Raw genomic sequence first — 25,046 nt, forward strand, 5'->3', positions numbered from 1 at the left:
AAGAGGAGGCACTTGGACTCCCCTCAGAAGTTGATCGCTGAAGATACCGATTTTGATGAGTGGGAAGGGCCCCCAAGATCACCACCTGATGACGTCTCCTTTGAATACATCCTAAAGATCCTTAAGCAGAGGGGTGGTTGGTCTATGATAACCTTTCCCAAGTTGAACTAGTATTCCTGGAAACCTTTGGGTATGACTCATCTACCTCCTAGATGACTCCATCCTCCACTGAGCTCATTGACTTGATCTCTAGACAGATGTGGAAGGAACCAGACACAGGTAAGTCAATCCCCAAGAGACCAGACTGGATTTTGGCACCACCTAAAGGAAGGGAGTTTTGGAGCAAGGGAGGACCGGTAGATGCCATGGTCATGGTGGCAGCCGCCAAGAAGGAACTCGTAGAACAGAGTTCTTCTGCCCATGCCCCTAAGATAGAGTCAAGGACACTGGACAGATTTGAGAAGTGTGTTTATGCTTCAGCGACATTAGCAATCAGATCACGGAATTATTTGGCACACTTCACTAGATTGCAGAGGGATTTGATTAAGAAACTCTTGAAATCCCTCACCAGGACCAGTACTTCTGAGGCTCAGACGGCTGTGTTCTCACAGTTTTCTACCCTACAGTTGATTGCTAATTCATTCATGAGGCTCATTCCACATGCAGCTAAAGGTACCTCAAGGGTGACAGGTTCTGGTATTTCTGTTAGTAGGCATGCCTGGATGTGCTTATCTGACTTTGTGGAACCCTTCAAGTCCTCTTTTGTCAGTGCACCTTTTGATGGAAGCTCTTTGTTCAGCCCTAAGGTAAAGGACACGCTGTCCAGGTGCTAGCAAAATGGGAAGACCCTCTCTGCAGTGGGAGTACAGTTTTGGACCCCTCATAGGACTTCTTCAAGGAATCAATGAGGAGGTCAAAAAATGTGATTCAAAAAGTCCCAGGGTCCTTTACAAGATCCCCATGGAGATGCACTCCCCAGGGGCGGGGGGGGGGGGGCTTGAATGGAAAATGTCACCCTTGTAGCACAGGAGGCCCGCATAACAAGGGTCTGAGATTCTTTCTCTAGCAGACCCTACCAGCGCTCCTGAATGGGGGCCCAATTGTCCACCTCTGGAGACAGTTGGGGGTCATTTATCCCTGCACCAGAGAGCCCGGCTAGACCTTGCAGAAGATACGTGGGTGCAGAGAATTATTTCCATAGGTTATATAATTCCCTTTTCCCTATGACCTCCACCTGTATGCAAAATTTCTGATATTCCACCTAGTCAGTGGAAATCAGCAGCAATAGAAATAGAAAATCTGCTAGAAAGAGTCTTCCAAGAGGTCCCACCAGGCCAGATAGATAGTGCCAAAGAAAACAGGGGACTGGAGACCGATTTTGGATCTCGACAGTCTGAACAGATCAGTTCAGCACACTGAGTTTCAAATGGTCATGGTTCAGTTCATTCTGCCTTTTCTGTGCAAGGATGAGTGGATGTGCTCACTAGACCTTCAGGATGTGTACTGTCACATAAAAATGAACAGAAAATCCAAAAAGTACTTAGGCGTCCGGCTGGGAGCCAGTCATTACTGGTTCAGAACACAGCCCTTTGGCCTCACCACAGCCCCCAGGGTGTTCACCAAATGCATGGCAGTAGTAGCAGCTTACTTGAGACTGCAGGGTTTCTGAGCATTTCCTTACTTGGACAACTGGCTCATAACTGCACTGACCAGGCATGTACTGATAAGTGCTTGAGACCAGGTGATCCAGACTTGCTCCCTTCTGGGGATTACTGTAAATTTCAACAAATCTGAGTTAGAACCATCTGAGACATTGGAGTTCATAGGAGCATTTTACAACACAGTATTCATGAGAACCTCCCCCCTCTCCCAAGAGTACAGACTATCCAATTCCAGGTCAGAAAGATAATTCAAAATTCCTCAGTTTTATCCCAATTGATGCTACAAGCCTTGGGATCAATGTCTGCGGTGGTAGTTCTAGTTTCCCTAGCAAGGTATCATATGAGAATTCTTCAATGGATTTTAGCGACTTGGTGGTCTATTCTTCAACAGTGTATACCCACTCAGACAAGAATTACCTAATTATGCAAAAGATACCTCTGCTGGTGGATCCATTCAGATCCCTTCATTCTTGCTCATACCAAGGCTATAGTGACTTCCCAAATTGGGTGTTGGGGGGGACAGTTCCTGGGGAAAAAAGTCCAAGGCACATGGTCCCCCGAAGAGGCCAACATGCATATTAGTGTCCTGAAAATGACAGCAGTGCTCTTAGCATTGCAGGCTTTCCGAGATTCTCCTTTATGGGACAGCTGAGATTCAGACAGGAAATATGTCCATGATTTGCTACATCAACAAACAAGAACGAACCATATCTTACCTTTTGTGTCAAGAAGCTGTCAGAGTTTGGCAATGGGTGATCTCATCCAACCATTTTCTGATAGCAATACACATTCTGGAGAAATCCACTGCGATAACAGAGAAGTTGAGCAGGTCTATTCTACTACCTCACGAGTGGTCTCAACAAGAAAGTGACAGTAATGATTTTTTCACCATTGGTGCCATCCATGCTGTGACCTGTTTGTATCTCCCCTACACAAGTGCAACAGGCTCTTTGCCCTGGTCACTCCCACCAGGGGAAGCACAGAGAGATGCTCTACTACACAAATGGCCCCCTGGTCTCTGCTATGTGTATCCTCCAACCCCCTTATTCCCCAAATTTCTACAGAAAACATTTGGTTGAAGAGCAAACTCAGTCATCCTCATTGACCCTTACTGGCCTTGACAAATTTGTTTCTCCTTTCTTTGGCCTCATCTAGTCTACTCTCCTCGGACTCTAGATCCAATTTCAGACCTTCTGTCTCACCCAACAGACATGATTTACCTGGATATCTCCAACCTAAAACTGACCCGCATGGTTTCTCCACTTCTATTTATAGCCAGACAGCATACTCTCTCTTCACCTGTTTGTCATATACTTTTGTTTTCCCACAAAGCTTCCACAAGAACACTTTACATTAGTAAATGGAAAATATTTGTTTTTTGGACACAGCAGAGATGTACTGACCCTTTTTCAGCAAAAGTACTAAGTGTCCTTGATTTTTAGCAACAATTTTCAGTGAAGGAGCCCCTTCCACATCTATTAAAGTACAACTAGCTGCCATCTCTAATTTTCATATAGGGATTGAAAACTCCTACTTGGCTTCATCAAAACTTTCTAAAGCCTTTTTGAAAGGTACCCTTCTTTTGAGACCGCTTTATAAGACTCCAACTCCACCATGGCACTTAAATTTGGTATTACAGGCCTTAATTCACTCTCCCTTTTAACCAGCATCAAAGTGTGAACTAAAGTTTTTGACCTGGAAAACTATATTTTTGGTAGCCATCACCTTGGCTAGAAGACTGTCAGAACTTGAAGCATTGTCCTCTAAACCTCCTTACTTAATATTTCATAGGGATAGGGTAGCTTTATTAACCATTGCTTCCTAAGGTGGTGTCAGAATCCAACATCAACCAATCCATTAATCTGCCAGTTTTATTTGCAAATTTTACAAATAAAGGTGAATACATGTTACACTTACTGGATGTTCATAGACAATTATGTTTTTACTTACATAAAACAAATGACTTCAGAAAAGCAGATCAATTATTTGTCTCCTTTGTGGATCCCAGATTGGGCAAGCCAGTTACGAAAGTAACTTTAGTGAGATGGCTGCCTGATTGTACATCCTTTGTCTATAACAAATTGAGCCTTTCCTTAACAAAACCTTCAACAGCCCATTCAGCCAGGACTATGGCAACATCATCAGTATTTTTATCCAAAGCTTTCATGGACAATATCTGTGTGGCTGCAACTTGGGTAAATCCTCATACCTTTATAACTCATTACAAGTTGGTTGGATCCGGCTCTCAAGGGGAAGAGCAGCCTTTGGCTCATTTGTGCTCAGGAATATCCTTCCTTAGAGTCCTCCTGGGAATTATCTCAGGTGCAATTGACTGTAGGTAAGACCCCTCTTCAGGTCATTGACAGCTACAGGACCCCCTCCATGAATCAGGACATCCACTCAGCCTACTTAGATCTACTTGAGACACTCAAGATACAACCAAACACCCTGTTTTTGGGTGAGTTTAATTACCTATCCATTGACTGGGTAAATTATATGTGTTCTAACTGACTTGCCCAAATGTTCCCGGACTTCGTTAACGCCAATGCCCTGGACCAGCTGGCTGACACATGCCCGCTGCACCACCCCCAGTGTGTGGCGATCCCTTGTGAGATCTGACCACAAATCAGTCTCACTAGAAGTAACTATAACACAAGACCCCCCCTCCCTTAGCAAGAACTATACTAAAAAACTTCTCCAAGGCTAATTACAACCTCTTATGTGACAGCATAAGTAGCTTCATACCCCTTCCCCACTGATGAAACAGACGCCTATGTTGAGTTATACACTGATGATTTATACGAGCGACTGTACAGTTGTATTGACTCTGCCACACCTGATAGAACCAAAGTAAGATCTTCAAGGCAGGTTGACAACTGTCATTAATAGGTATTACAATAGGAGAAAGAAATTGCTGTCTAAGAGTAGGAAGAAACAATCTTAAAACTGGAAACACTGCCTATTCAACTTAAACAAGCAAATAAGACTCCTACTGAAGTCCTCCAAAGCTAACTACGAATCCAAATTAGCTTCCCTAACTAAGGATAACCACAAGGTGTTCTTTAGTCACATCCGTAACCTCAAAGGTAAGGCCCAGATTTGTGCTGAACTCATAGTTAATGGTAATACATACACAGAACCTGTGGAGATAGCAAACCTACTGGCCGACAGGTTCAGTGAAAACTTCACTCCCCTGTCCCCACCACGTATACCCCAAAACATCCCTAACACCTGTCCACCACCTAGTATCTCTAAGGAGCAGGTCTTAAACGCCCTCTTCAAGGCCAAAAATACAGCCTCTATGGAACCAGACAATATCCTGGGCTGTGTTCTACATGGGTTAAAACAGGAATTGGCATCATCATCATTGTGCTTGCTTTTCAATCACAGCCTAATCACTGGCTTCATCCCATTGGAATGGAAAACAGCTACCATCATCCCTTTGCAAAAAGGGGGTGCATCCACGGACCCCAGGAACTATAGACCCATTAGCCTGACCAGTCTTATCTGCAAGGCCATGGAATGAATCATCAATGACCTTATTAACAAAGATTCAGGAAATCTCCAAACACACGACCCCACCCAGTTTGGCTTTGTCAAGTGAAGGTCATGCCTGTGAAACATGGACTTCTTCGAGACACTCACCAAACCCTGGACGAAGGGAAATCTGTGCATACGGCTTACCCAGACTTAGCCAAGGCCTTTGACACAATCTCTTACTCAGGCATCATTGATAAACTCACCCAGCTGGATATCAACCCATATATTGTCAGGTGGGTTGCAAACCCGCTTATTGTTAGAACTCGTATGGTAAAAATACGAAGTCCACCTCCTCCAGCATACCCCTAACCAGTGGTGTTCCTCAGGGATTGATTCTGGGATCCCTACTGCTCTGAATCTACTTCTCTGAAGTACATGCTAAAATTAAAGGACTGTGGCTGACAAAGTTTGCTGATGACTGCAAACTGAGAGTGATCATTGAAACCCCTAGAGATGTCAACATCCTTCAAGAAGGTTTTACGGAAACTAATGAGTGGTGCCAAAGTCATGGTCTTAAACATAATGCAAAAAATGCATTATCATCCCCTTTGGCAAGGGTGATGTTCCTACAAACTACCACATCAATAGCAATACCCCCTAAGCACACAGTCAGTGGTGAGAGATTTGGGCACACGGGTTGACAGCAAACTTAACTTCAATCACCATTTCTCCACAGTGGTAAGAAGGGCATTTTATATTGTTCATCTCATAAGTAAGGGCATTGCCACCAGAAAAAAAGAGGTTATAACCCCTCTGCACTCTTCCCTCATCAGGCCAATAATAGAGTGCAACTCTTTCTTTGGTATGTTCCTTTCCAAACACCTGCAGCAGTTGGAGAGACCACAAAGTTTCCTTTGCCTTACAAAGAAAATTCAGGATCTTCAAGATCTGTCTTATGCAGACAGACTGAAATCATTGTAACATTACTCTGTGTCATGCAGACTTTTCAGAGGTGACCTGTGCCTTGCATATACAGCAATATCTGACCCACCTTCAATGGAAATGCTGCACATTCACAAGTCAAATGGCACATGGGTCACTCACTCACAGGACCTTAACCTGGTGTGTGACATCAGCAGAACTTGCTGGAGAGAAAGATTTGTCTTACAGAAGTTGCCCCACCTTTGGAACAAGCTTCCTATTCATGTTAAACAAAGCCCCTCATTGGCCCTATTTAAGTGTAATTTGGAAGATTGGATGGGTAACTGGAAATTCACTCTGGGGGTTCCACCTGTGTCCCTCTTGGACAGGGGCAATAGGTACTGATTTTAGTGTCTGCTTGAACCAGACACCCCTGGGAACACATCCTATGATTTCAGGTAAATGGGGACTCTGTTCCAGTTGTTGAGGAATTAATGAAAATTCACAACATCAGATAACTAAGTTATGTACTCACCATAACATTCCATCTGTGTTTGTCCATTTTCATTCTTCCCCAATTCCCCTCCCACCAACCTCCAACCTTTTAACTAATGACTTCTGGAAGAGTGAGAGCTTATAAGGGAACCACTGTTCCTTATGTTGAGCTCCAGATACTGGTGTCTATTACTAGGGTGCTAATATTTCTTTTGATACTGTAAGCCAGCAAACAAGATCTGAGGTATGTTAAGGGGTAGAGCATCATGGGTAAGGGAGGAGCTCTAGAGTTTTCTAGTGGCCATGAGCTGTAAAAAAGGGCCGAGTTGGATCTGAACCCAATTGTTGAGCAAGAATGAAAATGGACACAGATGAAACATTATGGTGCACAAATAGGGATCCCACATATTCTCTAATTAACAGTCTGCAAATTCTCTTTTGTTGTTTGCTGTTTTCTGATCCACACCTAGATAATAATGCTGTTTATTAGCTGCAATATACCACTACTGCTTTGCTAGCACATGACATATGCCCATCTTTTTCCTGGACAACAGACATCATTTGGTACTGATTATCACTATTAATAACAAAAACTCCTGAAACTCATTCAGCAAAAGATGCAGTTCTGACTTCTGATATTGTTCATTCAACATTTTAAGTTCCATCCTTTAAAATTTCAGCAACATGTAAGATATCCTTTTTGTGTATGCATATGTATACTTATATCTCTATATATATATATATATATATCTAGGTAATACATGTGTGTGTGTCTGTGTATGTGTGTGCACATGCGTATATCTAATGTTATGCATTGTTATATGCAGCTGTCCACATATATGCATATAGGCAGGTAGGGTACATATCTGGATTTCTGGACATACACACAATTATATTCTCTTTTGTTGAGAAGACAAAACATATTGTATATTCCACTGAAAAATAACATCAGTGGAGTGAACAGTTGAAAACCAGTACAAAAAAAATGTTTTTTTATGGGGGTAGAGACCCACATGGGGAAATGGATCTCTCATAACCCCACTGTGTTTTTTTTATTTATGTATAGATATTCAGAATCTTGAAAATAATAATCATGAGATCATGATATTGAAAGACCAAAGTGCTGAAGACTCCTGCATTTGCTCCCATGCAGGACCCATGTTGGCAGTCATTGCTGGGTTCACATACCCCTGCAGGACCCATGTTAGAACTCACTTCAGGGTCCACACTGGTAGGGGGATTCTGTATTCAAGATGTTTAGACATTGTGGTGTTCAGAATTTTAGGTATTATAGCCTCAGGACTATGATCTTGAAGATTGTGAGCTTTAAGATTGTGATTGTAAACCATATATATGTGTGTGTGTGTTTTTGATATATATATATATATATATATATATATATACATATATATATATACATACATATATATATATATATATATATATATATATATATATATATATATATATATATATATATATATATATATATATATATATATATATATATATATATATATATATATATATATATATATACATACATATATATATATATATATATATATATATATATATGGGTCTACTACAATTAACTGAAATTATACTTACCCGAAATCCATAATCCCAAGATGACTCCTCCAAAATGTTAATAAACCGAAGCAACAAACCGCTGATAATTTTAACAGGGAAACTGTCCACTTAGCCACCGGGGTGAACTTTGCCTTTTTCCCCAGTACAGTGCAATCTCGTAGTTGGTATATTTTGTTGGGGCGTGCGCGTGTGTGTGGGGTGGGGGCGAAGCCTCTCATTTGGATGAGTTTAATTGGCTTTTGTTGTTTTGTGTCCTGGTGGCCAAGTGGATAGTTTCTCGTTAAAATTATCGGTGGTTCCTTGCTTCAGTTTATTAACATTTCGGTAGAGTCGTCTCAGGATTTTGGATTTCAGGTCCATGTAATTTCAGTTAATGGTAGTAGACCTATATATACATTTTATAAGAGTGAAGGCTCAAAAGAGTGAACCACACAAGATCAAGTTGGAAAGATCAAAAATCGGGAAGCTCAAATGAAATGGGATAATCACAACACTTGCTTTTTTAGGGGGCAAGCCCAGCAACACCCCCTGCTAATTTTATATGCCAACTCCAAGATCACTCTACAGTGGGGAAGGGAACAAAACCCCAATCTCCAGTGTTCTGCAATCCTGCACAATGAAGGTTCATACTATTCAACATTCTGGATTTTCTTGTTTCTGGACTCATTCTTATAACATTTGCTGTATTTGTAGGGACCCATATTTGTATGTAAATGCATACATATGTACATGTGCATACATATGTGTGTGTAAACATTTATATCTCATTATACATTGTATACATATAAACCATTCAGGTCACACAGACAAACCACTCAAAACTGGAAGCAAAACCCTGTCAAGCTAGAATCCTTCACACAAAACATTTTAGTACATGTCACATAGTTTAAAGCCGCCTCTCCACTGAGAGGTTGTTCAAATACTAAACTATAGCTGCAGACACTGCTTGGCCTAAAACACAGTCTCTACAACAACAAAAAAAAGTGTTCAGTTGAGTTGGTTAAATGTCACATCCACAATTAGCCCTGATTGAGTTGATGACCTCCACGAATCTTAGACCTTTGCTTAAAGCCCCTGCTTTACCCCAACCTGAACCTTTTCTTGAACATTTTTCCTGGTTTTCTCTGAAGAGACAACTTGTTTTCATACCATACAAAATATGCATTTATTTATTTATTTATTAACATTTGTTGACCGGGAAAGTCCACTGGGTCAGAGACCCATTTTCAGTGGAAGCTTATTATCTAACTAACATGGCTGATTGTCTGACTGAATTAATGTGAGAACTGTTAGAAACACAAGTCCCTTTACCCATTTTATAGTCACATTCTACATTAGACTAGAAAAAGGCAAGAAAGAACAAGATGCTGACATCCAAAAATACAAAGGATGGATAGATTGCATGACAGAAAACCTGTGATAGTCGGGGGTGTCTGTCAAAGAGGGTAGGAGAGTGGCATTGAATCAAGGGAGGTGCCGCCAGTTGATGGGACACCCGTCCCCATGTAAAAAATGGAGAAAGAAAGGGACGTTGATGATGCTGATGAAGAAAATTCTGCTTTCTTCTGTACACAACACACCATTAAAGGTATATTCTAGCTTTTCTTCGTACACAAGATGTTACTATGCATATACATATAGATTTTTTTAATATACGTTTACATGCAGACACAAAGGTACAGTGGATATAAAAGGTTTACACACCCCTGTTAAAATGCCAGGTTTTTGTGATATAAAAAAATGACACCACAATATATTATTTCAAAACTTTTCCCACTTTTAATGTGACCTATAAACCTGTACAATTCAATTAAAAAACAAACAAATCTGTTAGGGGAAAAAATATAAAAAAATGTACAATAAGCTCGTTGCATAAGTGTCCGTACCCTTAAAATAATACTTTGTTGAAGCACCTTTTGATTTAATTACAGCATACAGTCTTGTTGGGTAGAAGTCTATCAGCATGATACATCTTTACTTGCCAATATTTGCCCACTCTTCCTTGCAAAAGTGCTCCAAATCTGTCAAATTGTGAGGGCATCTCTTGTGCATAGCCCTCTTCTAGTCACCCCACAGATTCTCTATTGGATTTAGGTCTGGGCTCTGGCTGGGCCATTCCAAAACTAAATTTTCTTCTAGTGAAGAAATTCTTTTGTTGATTTGGATGTATGATTGGGGTCATTGTCGTGTTGAAAGGTGAAATTCCTCTTCATCTTCAGCTTTCTAGCAGACACCTGAAGGTTTTGGACCAAAACTGACTGGTATTTGGAACTGTTTATAATTCCTTCCACCTTGACTAAAGCCCCAGTTCCAGCTGAAGAAAAGCAACACTAAAGCATGATACTGCTACCACCATGCTTCACTGTGGGGATGGTGTTCTTTTGGTGATGCAAAGTGTTGTTTTTGTGCCAAACGTACCTTTTGGAATTGTGGCCAAAAAGTTCATCCTTGGTCTCATCAGACCATAACACATTTTCCCACATGCTTTTAGGAGACTTGATGTATTGTTTTGCAAATTTTAGCTGGGCCTGGATGTTTTTCTGTGTAAGAAAAGACTTCTGTCTTACAACCCTACCCCATAGCCCTGAAATATGGAAATACGGGAGATTGTTGTCACATGTACACAACCAGTACTTGCCAGAAATTCCTGCAGCTGCTTCAGTGTTGCTGTAGGTCTCCTGGCAGCCTCCCTGACCAGTTTCTGTCTTGTCTTTTCATCAATTTTGGAGGAAAATCCAGTTATTTGTAACATCACTGTTGTCCCATATTTTCTCCACATTTTGATGACTGTCTTCACTGTGTTTCATGGTATATCCAATGCTGTGGAAATTTTTTGTACCCTTCTCCTGACTGATATCTTTCAACAATGAGATCCCTTTGATGCTTTGTAAGCTCTCTGTGAACCATGGCTTTTGCTGTAGCAGGCAACTGAGTAAATGTCAGGAAAATCCTACTAGGACAGCTGAACTTTATTTGGGGTTAATCCTAGTCTCTTTAATTGATGGCAGGTGTGTAACCAAGAAGACCGAATGCTGTAATTAAATCAAAAGGTACTTCAACAAAGTATTTTTTAAGGGTGTGCACACTTAGGCAACCAGCTTATCGTACTTTTTTTTTAAAATATTTTTCCCCTAACAGATTTGTTTGTTTTTCAATTGAATTGTGCAGGTTATAGGTCACATTAAAGGTGGGAAAAGTTTTGAAATTATTTATTGTGGTCTCATTTTTTTATACATCACAAAAACCTGGCATTTTAACAGGGGGTGTGTAAACTTTTTATATCCACTGTATGTGTACATTTTTGGTCTTTTGCACTGGAATTTTCATGATTGTTGTAGTGGTCAAGAAATCATCATCTGTTCTGTTCCATCTAGTGGAAAACAAAACTAATAAGCATTTATTTTCTCATACAGGAACTGTGGGTGGTCAGAAGAGGACCAGTGGATATTCCAAGTCATTTTAGAATGGTACCCTAAGGATCTACAGAAAAGGAGAACCCTGTATTTGGATATGTTACAGAGACAACTGCCACACAAATCAAGGCAGGAACTGGTCAGTGATTTTACCCATGTTATTTAAGTTCCTTATCTGTAATAATGCAGTAGCTAGAATACAGGAAAGAAAATTATATGTTTCAGAATAATGTATGCTATTTTACTGTTTATATAATTAAAAATGTACTGTCAATTTTGTGTGTGTAAAAATTTCAGCTTTAAGAATGTGCACTTTTTGTCAGTTTAGCTGCATCATTTTTATTAGAATTAAAGTATATAAAGTCTACAATAATACTGCTTTATCATACTAATCTGATTTTTATCTTTTCCATACTCTCTTCAACATATTGGGTCTAGGATCTGTCTGAGGCTAGGGAAGGACGGATAAAAAAAACTACATTAGGAGCATAATTTGTTTGTTTCCAGTGTCTATATTTCCATTTAAAATCTTGTGACTTGACTGTTTTGGCAATGTTTCACAGTGCAGGAAAGTACAGTGAGCTTTCTTTAGAGGATTTAAAAGAGAGTTGCAGTTGTATGATAAAAGCAGAAATGAGGAATGTTTTTTTTTCTGATAATAAAATTGTCCTCAGCCTAACTACCAGCTAAGTTCTTTGTTTCTGAATGCTGCGTTACTGGTGCTATAGGTGCTTTTATTTGCATTGTCAGAGATGACGTGAAGGTGACGTATGCATTGCTAGGTTAGCCAGCCAGCTACCCTGCTCACATTAACAAGGAACAGGGGATCAGAAGAGAACAAAAATATAAGGCAAAAATCTGGACAGTTATCACAAGTGGTGGTGGGTAGGGAATTCAGGCTCTTTCTACCTGTACCCAAGGTAAAGGGTTTGAGCCTGAGTAACTAACTCTAGCCACCAGGTATATTTAACTGGGGCATTTTACATGCACGCATGCGCGCACATACACGCACACACACACACACACACACACACACACACACACACACACACACACACACACACACACACACACACACACACATGAAGCAGCTTCTCTGTAACGTTCCCAGAGACCAAGATGAACTTGCTGAATATAAAATAATAATAATAAACCAAGCAAAACCATTCAGCTCACGAACCAAGCTAAGCTGAATATCAGTATAATATAATGAAGCAGCTTCCTTGTAACGTTCCCGGAGACCAAGCTGAAGATATAATAATAACCATCTAAGCTGAATATAAATTAACCAACCAAGCAAGCAGCTTCCCTGTAACATTCCCGGAAACCAAGCTGAAATTGTTGAATATAAAATAATAAATGAAGCAGAACCATTCAGGTCATCAGCCAAGCCAAACTGAATATCAATATAAAAATAATAACAATGAACCAAGCAAGTAGCTTCCATGTAACGTTCCCGGAGACCAAGCTGAATATAAAATAGTTACAACAAACCAAGCAGGACCATTCAATTCACAAACCGAGTTGAATATCAGTATACAAAAATAATAACAGCGAATCAAGCAGCAACATTCCTGGAGGAGACCCCTTGCAGCAGAACCATTCCCTTGCAGCTCACGAACCAAAGCTGAATATCAGTATAAAAAAATAATAACGAACCAAACACCAATATTCCCGGAGACCCCTTGCAGCTCATGGAAGAAAACGTCCTTACCTGAAGCAGCTAGAAATACTCGCAGGTTACACTTAAGCCCAATTACGACAGGCTGGCAGGCTGTTCATGGAGCTGACATCATCGCGCACACGATGACATCAGGTCAAAAGGCCGAAGTTTAAATAAAAAGCTGGGAAAATCAGAAATTAAAGGGTGTCACTTGGGAATCGTGGCACCCCATTATTTGAACCTCAAAACCGGTAAAAAAACGAGAAATTCAGTATGGTTGAGAGGAATGGCTGTTTCTCTTTTCCAAAGATCCCACCTCAGATTTTTATTTCACTTACAATATTCAGTACTGCATTTATGGTTGGTTTTGATTTTGATTTCCATTTCTAGTAATTGCTTTTTTGGCAACCAGTAGTATTAAACTTAGGGAGGTCTTTCTATGTTTAGGCAGTTCAGGCCCTATATTCTAGCTCAAAAGGATTATTTACTTTGTTAGAATTCTTTGCTTCCCCAGTATTTTGACAAAGTACTCCGTAGAGAAGTTTTAAGATCTGTCAGCTCATTACATTCCTGAAAAATATGTTCCCAATTACATGTTCTCTCCCATCTCAGCTCAAATAATTGCCGAGTAAAAATTCTGTGTCTGCTTGGGGTATAAAATACTTATGCAAACTTTTCCATGCAAAAAGCTTAAACCTTCTAGACTTTGTTGCATACTCTGGAGCCATACAGATGTCTTCCAACTGTTCCTTTGTATGCTGTCTTTCCAGTCTCTCTTGCTAATTCTTTCTAACCTCTTCTGATTGTTTTTTTTTTTTTTAGTTATCATGCAGTATTTTACACATCCTACTAATTGTCCCAATTTCAATAGCAGCTTCTGCTCCAGATTCAACTAAAAACTCAAATAGAGATTGTCTTTCAGTTAGCATTCCTATCCCTTTCTTTTTGCCTATACTCTGTTATCAATCCTGAATAAGTAAGGCAGTTTCTTACTTGGAGTCCAAATGTCTGCTTGGCCTCATCCGACTCTATTACCTCCCCCCCTTAGTTATTTGCTTCCAATACCTTAGTTCCTCTCGTAATTTTTTCAAAAATATTCTTGCTCCCTCTTACATATTCTCTGTACCTTGCAGTCATACCTATTGGTAAAATTTCCTTTCTCCATTCATGTGCTAGCTTATTTTTTAGAATACTTTGTGCTACTTTATAACTATAATATTCTGTACTGTTGTTGCTATTCTCTGCATCCAAAATTCTTTTCTGTTCTTATTTCTTGATCTCCTCTGTGTTTTATCACTATGACGTTCCAGTTAGATTTGTAATCTGCTGCTTGTATGTGTATGAGCTTTAACACACTTCATATTCAAACTATGGTACTCTATCCCAAATTCAGTCAGAACTATATCTAGCCTCCGTCATCGCAAATAATTTCTCACTAACTCATGGCTTTGCCCATGCACCTCATCTGTAAAATCTATATTAAAAAGTACCTTACATTCTAACTTAACCTCTCATAATATCTTTCTTTAACCTTTCAGTACCTACCCTTTCCCCACTCTTAAGGTGGATTTGTATTTTTTATTTTTATTTCTTAGTATAGTAATCGGGCGGCCACGGTGGTGCAGTGGTTAACATTGCCGCCTCACAGCAAGAGGTTCTCCGGTTCGATCCTCGGCTGGGGTGCCTTCTGTGCGGAGTCTGCATGTCCTCCCTGTGGTCGCGTGGGTTTCCTCCGGGTGCTCCGGTTTCTTCCCACATCCCAAAGACATGCTGCAGGTGGATTGGACACTCTAAATTGGCCCTAGGTGTGCGTGTGAGTGTGCCTTCTGTGGAAGGTTGGGCGCCGGGCTGGCAACTCGACACTGTAAAACTCCACTGCCATTCAATGTGCAGACAAGGTGATCCGCTGTGGCGACCCCTAACCGGGAAAAGCCGAAAGAAGAAGAAGAAGATTTCTTAGTATAGTGATCAATACTTCAAATATTTTGGTATATAGTGATTACTTATTTCTTTTTATTTTTACATCACTGGTGTCTCCTCATACTTTATTGCATCCTATGTATTCCACTACCAAACTGTATGTATGGATATATGTATTTATACTTTTGTAAATTGCATTTGTACTAGTGTTTTATTTGATGTTATTTAAATCTCTGGATCTTTTCTCCCTAGGCCTCTGCAGAAAATGGGTATTATATTACCCAGTCAGACTTTTCCAGTAAGCAAATGTCAATAAATAAATAAAGTGTAAGTTGTGCTTTTTACAGTGTATTTAAGTGGAAAACACTATTTTTTTTATTACTTACCATTTTTACTGACTGTTGCTATCAGTGTTACCTGACCTTCAGGCTTCATTTTGGGCTTTACCATGGAACAACTTAATGGTTCCTCGGTTCTCAACCACAGATGGTTAACTTTGCTGTGGCCATTTCTGGTTCCTCAGAACCCCATTCATCTTCTACCTTTGTTTCCTCTGGTGTAGTCCCTTCGGCCACCATGAACTCTGGGGTTAGATATATCCTCTGTGTTTCTTGGAGTGCCCTTGGCAAGCATGGGTGAACCCCCCCTTGTTGGTCTCTGAGGAAGGAGTGAGAAATGCAGCTGTATGTTACCAGACTGGAATGCTTGTTTCCCCGGATTATCTGTCTGACAGTCGGTCTGTTTCTATAGAAAAGGTACCAGAAAGTTAAATATTTATCTTTAGTTACTTTAGAAAGAAATTACTTATTCGTCTGATTTTAGGGATTATTTCAAGCTCTTGACCCCTCATTCTAGTTTTACTGGGTAAAGAAAAAGGAATTCTTAATTTTGTGAAGATTCCCAGTATAGTGAAAAGGGAAATGATTTTGAGGGAACAACTTCTGTTTTTCTCTTCACAGGTGACTGATTCAGATTCTGATGAGTGTTTCTTCTGGTAACCATGTGAATTGTCGTGACCCACTGCAACTAGTCCCAAAAATACAGAGACTGAATGGACGAAAGATTGGACTTGTATTTGTTAAGTCTAAGATGCCATTTGTCAGAATATTCCCTTTTCTGTGAGGTATGACGATCTTGGAGTATGGGTGCATGCGGGGGGGGGGGGGGGGCTTGCTCCCCCCTGCAAAAAGAAGTTTTAAGGAGAAGAGCAATCTTCAGGTTTCGCTCTTCTCCTGTATTTTTGGTCTTTTTTATTGCAAATTGGCACTTGGCATTTTGAGTGCCAAAATTTTAATAAGTAGAAGTTTCTTCTAATAGTCCCTTAGAAGAATTTTCTTTTTCTGAAACGATATCCAAGATAAACCATTTGTTTCAGTGGGAACATAATGACATTCTGGTATCCTTGAATAAATATGACTTGTAATAACTGGAATTTTCTCTTCTTCTGATAAGTATGGAAAAGGCTTGGATAGATTTGGTAAACGTGTATTCTTCTGCCACACTTATTTTTATAATTCTTAATTGTCAGGCTCACATATTAAATATTTTGCCTGCCTCTTTTGAGTATATGAAGAATATTATAGTCACTTTGCCCTCTTCTGGGGCAAATTCATCCACAAATTCATTTATTGCTTTTTTGTCTCAATTCACCAACCACTGTTTCAAGGATGTTTATGATTCAGATGATGAATGTTCCAGAGATGCTGCTGCAACTGGAACTGTAATGAGGTTTGCATGGTTACATGCTAAAAATTTCCTTGAGGATGTTAAAGCTGAAATTTTGAATTCTCCTTTAGATAGGGAGGATGCTTTTGGACCACTGCTGCTGTGGTCCTGAAAAACTGTGATGAGAGGGAAAACTGATAAAAGGAGTGAATCTAATGTTTCAGTCTGCTTTACCCAACTTTGTTAAAGGTTGTACACCTGTTTCTGCACCTTTTTATATAAAAAGCAGAATAAGCAGAGAGAGCTTCTTTCTGGCAAGCAGGCATTCAAAAAGCAATGACAATGAGGCTCTAAAATGAAAACAAGAACCAGGCTAGCCCACAAAGTCTGAATTACTGTTTGTAACTGGTAACTCCCTCTCCCTTCATACTCTGACAAGTTTTTAAATCTCCCACAAAATCTGGCTTTCCATTTCTCTTTTTTATTTCAACAGATAATGTCAGACAAATGGATGCTGAGAGTGATCCATCAGGAATAAAAGATGCAGGGGATTTCACCTCATCCACCAGATCAGACTTCTTTTTTCCCCTCCTGTCATTCAATTGCTGACTCAGAAGGCAATAGAAGTTGTTCCTTTTTTTATGATAAAGAAGGGGTTTTATTCAAGAATGTTTCTGGTACCAAAGAAAAAGGTTTCATGGAGGCCAGTTTTGAATCTTTCTTTCTAAACCATTTTGTGAAAGTTCCAAAGTTCATAATGCTATCCCTTCATGACCTGTTACTTTTTCAAATTTAAAGGATGCTTATCATCACATTCCTATAGCAGCAACTTTCAAATGTTTCTTAAGGCTTTTTGTGTCTTTATCATACTTTCATTTTTGTGCATTATCCTTTGGGCTATCTACTGCTCCAAGGTTATTCACAGAGTGTCAGGTTCAAGTGGCAGCCTACTGCAGATTGCAAGGTATTCACCTTTTCCTTATTTAGATGACTTACTTATCTTTGCAGAGTGTTTTTTCGAAGTGTCAGTAACATTTGATGGGTGAGTTATCTTCTTCTCATACTAGAGCTCCAGGAGAACATCCAAAAGTCTTGCTTGACGTCTGCCCACAGGATTATTTTCCAGGGGTGTCTCCTAGATACTTCAGTTCATACAGCTTTTATTCCACAAGAAAATGTACATCTATATCTAGATGTCTGCCTGAGTGTAAAAACTCAGGAATACACCTCAACAAGGGAATTTTTCAGGACACTAGGTTTCAATGAATCTATTATGTAAAAATTAGAAAAGTTTGGTCTGCATTCTAGTTGGAGTAGAGGGTTGGCTGGTCTCTTCTGTGTTTAAGATTCACTGAAGAATCCTAAGAGTGTGCTGTTGTGATTGGCCAGGGGCTATTTTGCTTTGCTTTTTGATTTCTCTTGTCTGTATAAAGTCATTGCTTAGCACTGCACAGTGGATGTTGGCAGTGCTTTGTAGAGGTTTGAGTAGTTAGACTCTCGTTTTTTTCCACATAAAATCAACCTCTTCATTTTCTTCAGTATGCAGTTGCATGATGAACAATAAGTATGCATGTAGAGGAGGACTGTCCCATGAGTTTAGACCTAGATTGTAGTCTTTACCCTCATAACACCCAATCAGTAAGCATCTGGGACCATGGATATGCACTTTCCTGCTATCTCAGTAGCCAGGTTGGTGGAAATGGGCATCCTGAGATAGTGTAGCAGTTGTCTCATGTATATTGACAACCACCTACTTCTTAAGCAAGCTGATACAGTATTTGAGAGATGTAGCTATACAATATCACTGGAGGCAAGACTCGACACGCACAATACAACACTATACCCACCACATGCAGTATAGAACAGACACACACAACCACCTATGCTAAGGCTCTTAAATGCAATCTAGCTAAACCTCAAAGGCCTCCCAGATGCAAATATAGCAACAAGTACCCTTAGTAACCTTGAATATACTCAACTCAGGTAGCACCCATCATGAAATATGGACCTATAACTCATGGTGACTCACCTTGTAATCCCATAGGACACACCTCAACATGACCAAAATCCTAATCATATGAGATTCCATTGTGAGATATACTGATGTACCACTCACCAGAATGAGCAAACAGACAATCACAATCAGCTGGTTGTCAGGTTCCAGGATTCATCAATAACACATGCATGCATGTTCTTACAAAACAAGTACACGTATGACTCCATTATAATACACATGGGAGTAAACAACCTATGGCATACCTCCCTGGACTATATGAAGATAGGCATGATGGAGCTCTCAGAATATGCGTCCAAGGATGATTTGAACCTAGTCCTGAGTAACATTTTGCCTTCACCTAGAATAATGCTGCAACACAAACAAAAATGAATGTTTTTAACAATTGACTTATCTTTTGGAGTCATCTGAAGGAGTTGCAATATATATCTACCTGAAATGACATGGTAGACAGTCCTAATTGTTTTGCTAGATATTCCCCATACCTCCATCCTAAGGCTTTTGTATATTGGCAAAACATTATCTACTGTCATGGTGCCTTTTTAGGAAAAATCAGTCTATGAGAGTTTCCAACATAAAACAAAGTTCAGAAAAAAATGAAGATATTACTACTCAGTGCTAGGATCCTAAACATAAAATCACACTCTCTCTAGGCACTTCTTACTCTACATTGCTTTATGTAAGCATCATCATGGAGACCTGGTTCAAGAATATTGAAAGCTCCCCATCAGTGCCAGGTTTCGACACACATGGACACGTTCAGCCCACTGAACCAGATGAATCCACTAAAGGAGATGGTGTGTCAATATTCATAAAGCAGAAATATACTTGTTAAGTAGGATAATGACTGGGAACTTCTCAATGTCCAACTTAACATCAACAAATCCATGTATTATTTATTTATTTATTATTTACTTACCGAGAAATTCAGAATTGGAACAAAGCCAATTTTCAGTGGAACCCTGGGGTAAAATGCTCCAGACACGCCTTTCTTACATGGGAGGAAACCAGAGTGCCCTGAGGAAACCCACAAGAATGCATGGAGGACATGCAGACTCTGCACAGAAGCCACCCCAGCTGAGAATCAAACCAGAGAACCTCTTGCTGTGAGGCAACAATGCCACCACTGCGCCGTCCACTGCACATATCTCATTGTAACCAGTTATAAGACCCTTGCTATTACCGTATTGGCCTATGATTCCTATCTAATATGGAAGCTTTAAGCATTCAGCCAAACATGACTCTCTTAGGTGACTTCAACTACCTCTCCATTAACTAGGCTACTTCTTCATCTTCAAACATGTATGTCCAAGTTGAAGTCTTTCCAACCACTTTTATTCTTAAGGAGCAGATTGATCTAGCTTGGATTTCTGAGGCCAGAAATACCAAGGAGAACAAGTAAAAGTGAAAAAAAAAACATCTCCAACATTGCTGTACTGTGGAAATATATCTTACCCCTGGCCATAGTGTTGAGATTGACCTGGTGTTCATCAGAAAATCACCTTAGTGTGTTTATGCTATAAATCAGAACATGCTGAAATCAGACAGAAAGAAAAAATTGTGGAATGCATAGTCATATCAGGCTATAAATTGGTCATATTCATCACAAGACTAAAGCTGGAATCATCCTCCAATAACTTGTTGATTCAGAGATTATGACACGGCACATCTATTAAATGTGAGTGATAACCAGGCAAAATTCTTCTTTCCCTTTACAATGGGGACTCTGCTACAAAAGCACAATTCTTCACTGACAAATTCTGCGAACATTTAAAAACTATATAGAAGCAACTGTCTCCTTCTAAAATAAGTACGGCACCAAATTTAAAAATAAACCCTTATGTTGGAACCCTAATATAAACAGTGTCAGCCATAACAGGAAAAAGCTCCTTGCATGTGAAAACAAATCTAATTCTGCAAACGCCAAATACAGTTGTGTGAAGGCTAACAGAGAAATTTGCACCATGATTAAATCAACCAAAGCTAGGTATGAGGTGAAAAAATCTACCCAAGCAAAAAAAGTCACAAAGCCTTTTTAACTATGCAAGAATCATCAGAAATGTCCAAAATTGCACTGAGATAACAGTAAGTTATATCACGTATGCCAATCCCAAATACATAGCCAATGTACTAGCAGATAAATTTAGCTCTAACTTCACCCACTCCCCCCCTTGCTTAGACCTCTATTCAGTGTCTGCACCACCCCTGCAAATCACCCATGATCAAGTCCTCAAGGCACTATCCAAGGCCAAGAGCAGTATTTCTATAGGGCTAGACAGTATACCAGGATACCTATTGGTCAGCGTGAAATATGATCCGTCAAACCCCCTACAGAGGCTTTGTAATATTATCCTCCAAACAGGGTTTGTAATATATGAATGGAGGACTCCAGCAATCATCCACCTTCACAAAGGCAGGGCATCAGTAGACCTCTAAGCCTGACTAGCCTCATCTGTAAGGCTATGGAAAGGATCATTATAGAATTAATAAACAAAGACATGGGCAACCTATGCACTATTGAAATAATCCAGTTTGGTTTTGTCAAAGGCTGATCCTGCTTACTCACCCTGGTACACTTCTTCAAGAAAGTCACCAAAGTAATAGATAAGGGGAAGAACTGTTCATACCACATATCTAGACCTCACAAAGCTATTCAACACTGTCTCTCATTCAGACATAGTTGATAAACTAATCTAGCTAAATATAAATCTTTAAGTAACTCACTGGATAGCAAACTGATTCACAAATAGAACCCAAGAAATTAGGATGGGTGGATCTACCTCCACCAAGAGACCTGTTACTGGCAGAATTCCCCAGGGCTCGGTGCTTGGACCACTCATTTTTGGTATCTACTTTTCAGTGGTCAAGACAAATGTTGAGGGCTTATAGCTGACAAGGTCTGCTGATGTTTGTAAACTTGGTGCCACCATAAACTCTCCAGATGACACAAATATACTTCAGGAAGGCCTTGTGCAAACAAATACCAAGTGTGAAACTATGGCCTAAAACTAAATACCAATAAGTGCAATAATTATATCCTTTAGCAAGTTAGCTATCCTTTGCAGCTGTCATATCAACAACACTCCCCTGAAAACTGACCTAGCATTAAGGGAACTGGGAACATATGTTGACAGTGGACTGTCATTTAATCACCATGTGTCGACTTTTGTTAGGAAGTCCTTCTTTACAGTACAGCTTATTAGCAAGGCTATGTCATCCAAACTTAAGGAGGTGATCATTCTTCTGTACCCAGCACTCAGTAGACCAATCATTGCATATAATGCACCATTCAGCATGTACCTGTCCAAGCACCTGACTCAACTCAAGTGACCACAATGCTTTCTTACAAAAAAAAAATCAGGAAACTAAATAACAGAAGCTACTCTGACTGTCTGAAAGCCCTGTCCCAATTCTGACTATCCTACAGGCTGCTAAGCAATAGCTGTGCCTCACATACAGAACCTCTACTGACCCCCATCTTTCAGATATTCCCCACATCCATAAGTCCAGTAGTGGCAAAAAACATGATCTAGAGACCACTCAGTCTCTACTGCAGCTTAAATAGAACATGCTGAAGGGCTAGATATATGTCTCAAGAGAATACCACTTCTCTGGAACTACCTTGCTTGACATGTAAAGTTAGGTTATTCTCTTAGTTTAATAAAGCACAACCTGGATGCATGGATGGGGGACCATATGTTCACTCCTGGTTTAGCACACTTGTCCCTTATGGACAGGGAGATCATGTAAATACCTGCTCCAGAGTTATGGTTATTCACACTTACTATTCAAAACTTTTTTTTTCATAATTCTAAGGGATTATCTCACCCAGGGTTATACAAAACTTACAAAAATACAGGGGTATTGGTACTAATAAGACTAGAAACTCAGTATCCGTGCAAAATTAGGCTACTAAAGATACTCACAGATTAGTAGCCTAGTATGTTTCTAATGATTTCTTTAGCCATTCTGGCAGTTGGCACAGAAGGGTGACTGTTAGCTATAGTTACAGAAGTTCCTGTGGTACTCCTGTGACCCCTAGAGAAACTCACTTAACAGTGCTTATGTTCAACTGATAATTTGGGCTAGGCTCTTAAATAATTTCCTGGACTGCAAGCCTAGTAGCTACCTATCAACAGACTCTCCATGAGAAAGGTTCAGTGGTACCTACAGTTAGTAAGGTTCCAACTTCAATATTCTAGATTCCATTTTTGGGATTTGTAAAAGGGAACTCCTTTGGGGGACAGACACAGTTTATCTGAATCCAGGTCTAACATTTGGCTTACCGGCACAGTCTGTAATTATTGCCACCTCAGACTTTGCTTACGGAGCAGTGTCTATGGCAGTAAAAGTGCAGGGTCTTTGGAGTAAAAAGGACATAACAAGACACACAAACAAAAAAAAAAATAGATGTCAGTCATAAATGCTCTGGACTTTGTCAATCATCTATGATCCCTTGGCTATTACTAGTGATTACAGACTACACCATAGTGATGTATGTACACAAACAAGGGGGATCCAGTGCAGATCTGCCATGGTAGCCAAGGATATATATTCTCACTGCTGTCTCACTCTGCAGATGTCATACATTCCATCACAGCAAACTTTTGTGGCAGACGAGCTAAGCAGGATCAGGACAGTACCTCAGGAATTGAAATTCGGTCAGGAGTTCTTCTAGGAGTAGATCCAGTTTCAGGGAGCATCTCCAGTAGATCTTTTTGCCTCTATTCACAACAAACATCTAGCAAGATTCTGCAACAATATTCCTTGCAGACAGGCCTGTAAAATGGTTCATTTTCATTTCCTTGGAAAGGAATGTTCGTAGATGCTTTCCTACATTTCCACTGATATCCAGGTCATTCTGAAGATTCACAAGGACTCTCCAAAGATCATTGTTGCAACTCCCCACTGGCCCAGGCAACAGTGGTTCTTCTTTCTTTCAGAAACGACCAAGGGCAATTTCTACAAGCTTCACCACGGACTGGACCTGCTCATACAAGAAAGGGGTGATTGATACACGACAACTTGAAACATCTTCAACTAAGTATCTGGATGATAGTTTAATACATTTTAGGGACCTATTTTCTGAAGGTGTGTGCAGCAGGTGTTAAAGAATACAAAAAAAAACCTGCTACTAGGCAATTATATATTAATAAATGGAAATTATATATTAGCATTTTCTAGTTGGTGACCAAACAATCGAAAAAAAAGGCAAGAACTTTTTAAGGTTAGTATTTCTCTGGATATACAATATTTGTGTGAATTATTATCCTCTGGCCTTTCTTGTTGGCCATTTCAGCATGTCAGCCCTTGGATCCCCCTCTTTCACTGCATTCCCCATGTTAAAATATTTTTGAATGGATTTTGCATGCATACCTCAAAGAAAGCAGATGAATCGTCCTTGGGATCTTACCCTTGTTTTAGGAAAATTAACTGTTGCTCCATTTGACCCTGCTCTTCAAGATGATCAGAGGTTCTTAACATGGAAAACATGGTCCTGTGTCTAAAGTTATAACCAAAAGGTAATAAAAACAGACTAAAGGTAAAAGGTAATAAAAGGAGACTACCTGTATCAAATAGACTATAGCCAAATGATTGTCTTGTGCTATTATCTTTTGTAATAGCCAGCACAATAAGGCAATTTTGGGAAGGCTCACATCTCACTCTTCCAGGGCCTTGGCTTCATCTGTGTTTTTTTGAAAGCATATATTCTAGAAGTATTCTGGAAGCAGTAACTTGGTTATTTACATACCTTTATGAAGACCTACAAACTAGAATCTTTTCAGGTCTTGAGCAGGCTTTGCCTGGACCATTCGTCAGAGTCTCCTGTATCCCTGGCCTTCCTCCTCCCCCCAGTCAGTATTAGCTATGATAGTCTTCCCATGTAGCTAAAACTACTGAAATAGTGATCAAATGATGAACATAGTACAGTTGTATAAGCAAACACACCATAACAGTAGATGTTCAAATAACCATTGCTGCAGTAGCCACTCCTTCCCTCACTCCATTTCTTTTCTTTTTATGTTTTTGCTACTAGGTTAAGGATTTTAATTTTTATTTTCCAAGCATTGACCTTTTTCAGGGCTGCAGCGCTTCTCTCTGTCTTTCTCTCTCAGAAGGCTTTTCACCCAAACCACTGTTTTTCTTCAGTTCTATCCAATCTCGTAACACTTTGAGCATGTGGAAGGTGCTGTTAAGCTTTGGAAGTTGGCTGGCTGTTG

General features: G+C 39.8%; 1 protein-coding gene across 1 annotated transcript in view; it reads left to right on the forward strand.

Moving 5' to 3' along the window:
- Positions 1-25,046, forward strand: part of CCDC148 (coiled-coil domain containing 148) — a 2,032,828-nt gene that overhangs the window by 1,052,427 nt on the left and 955,355 nt on the right. The window contains exon 9 of the mRNA XM_044073632.1: positions 11,564-11,702. Within this exon, the coding sequence (XP_043929567.1) occupies positions 11,564-11,702 (139 nt within the window). The remainder of the gene's footprint in view (positions 1-11,563; positions 11,703-25,046) is intronic.

This window comes from Protopterus annectens, chromosome 6.part0, assembly GCF_019279795.1.
Source record: "Protopterus annectens isolate FY-2018-M chromosome 6.part0, PAN1.0, whole genome shotgun sequence".
Classification (NCBI taxonomy): domain Eukaryota; kingdom Metazoa; phylum Chordata; order Ceratodontiformes; family Protopteridae; genus Protopterus; species Protopterus annectens.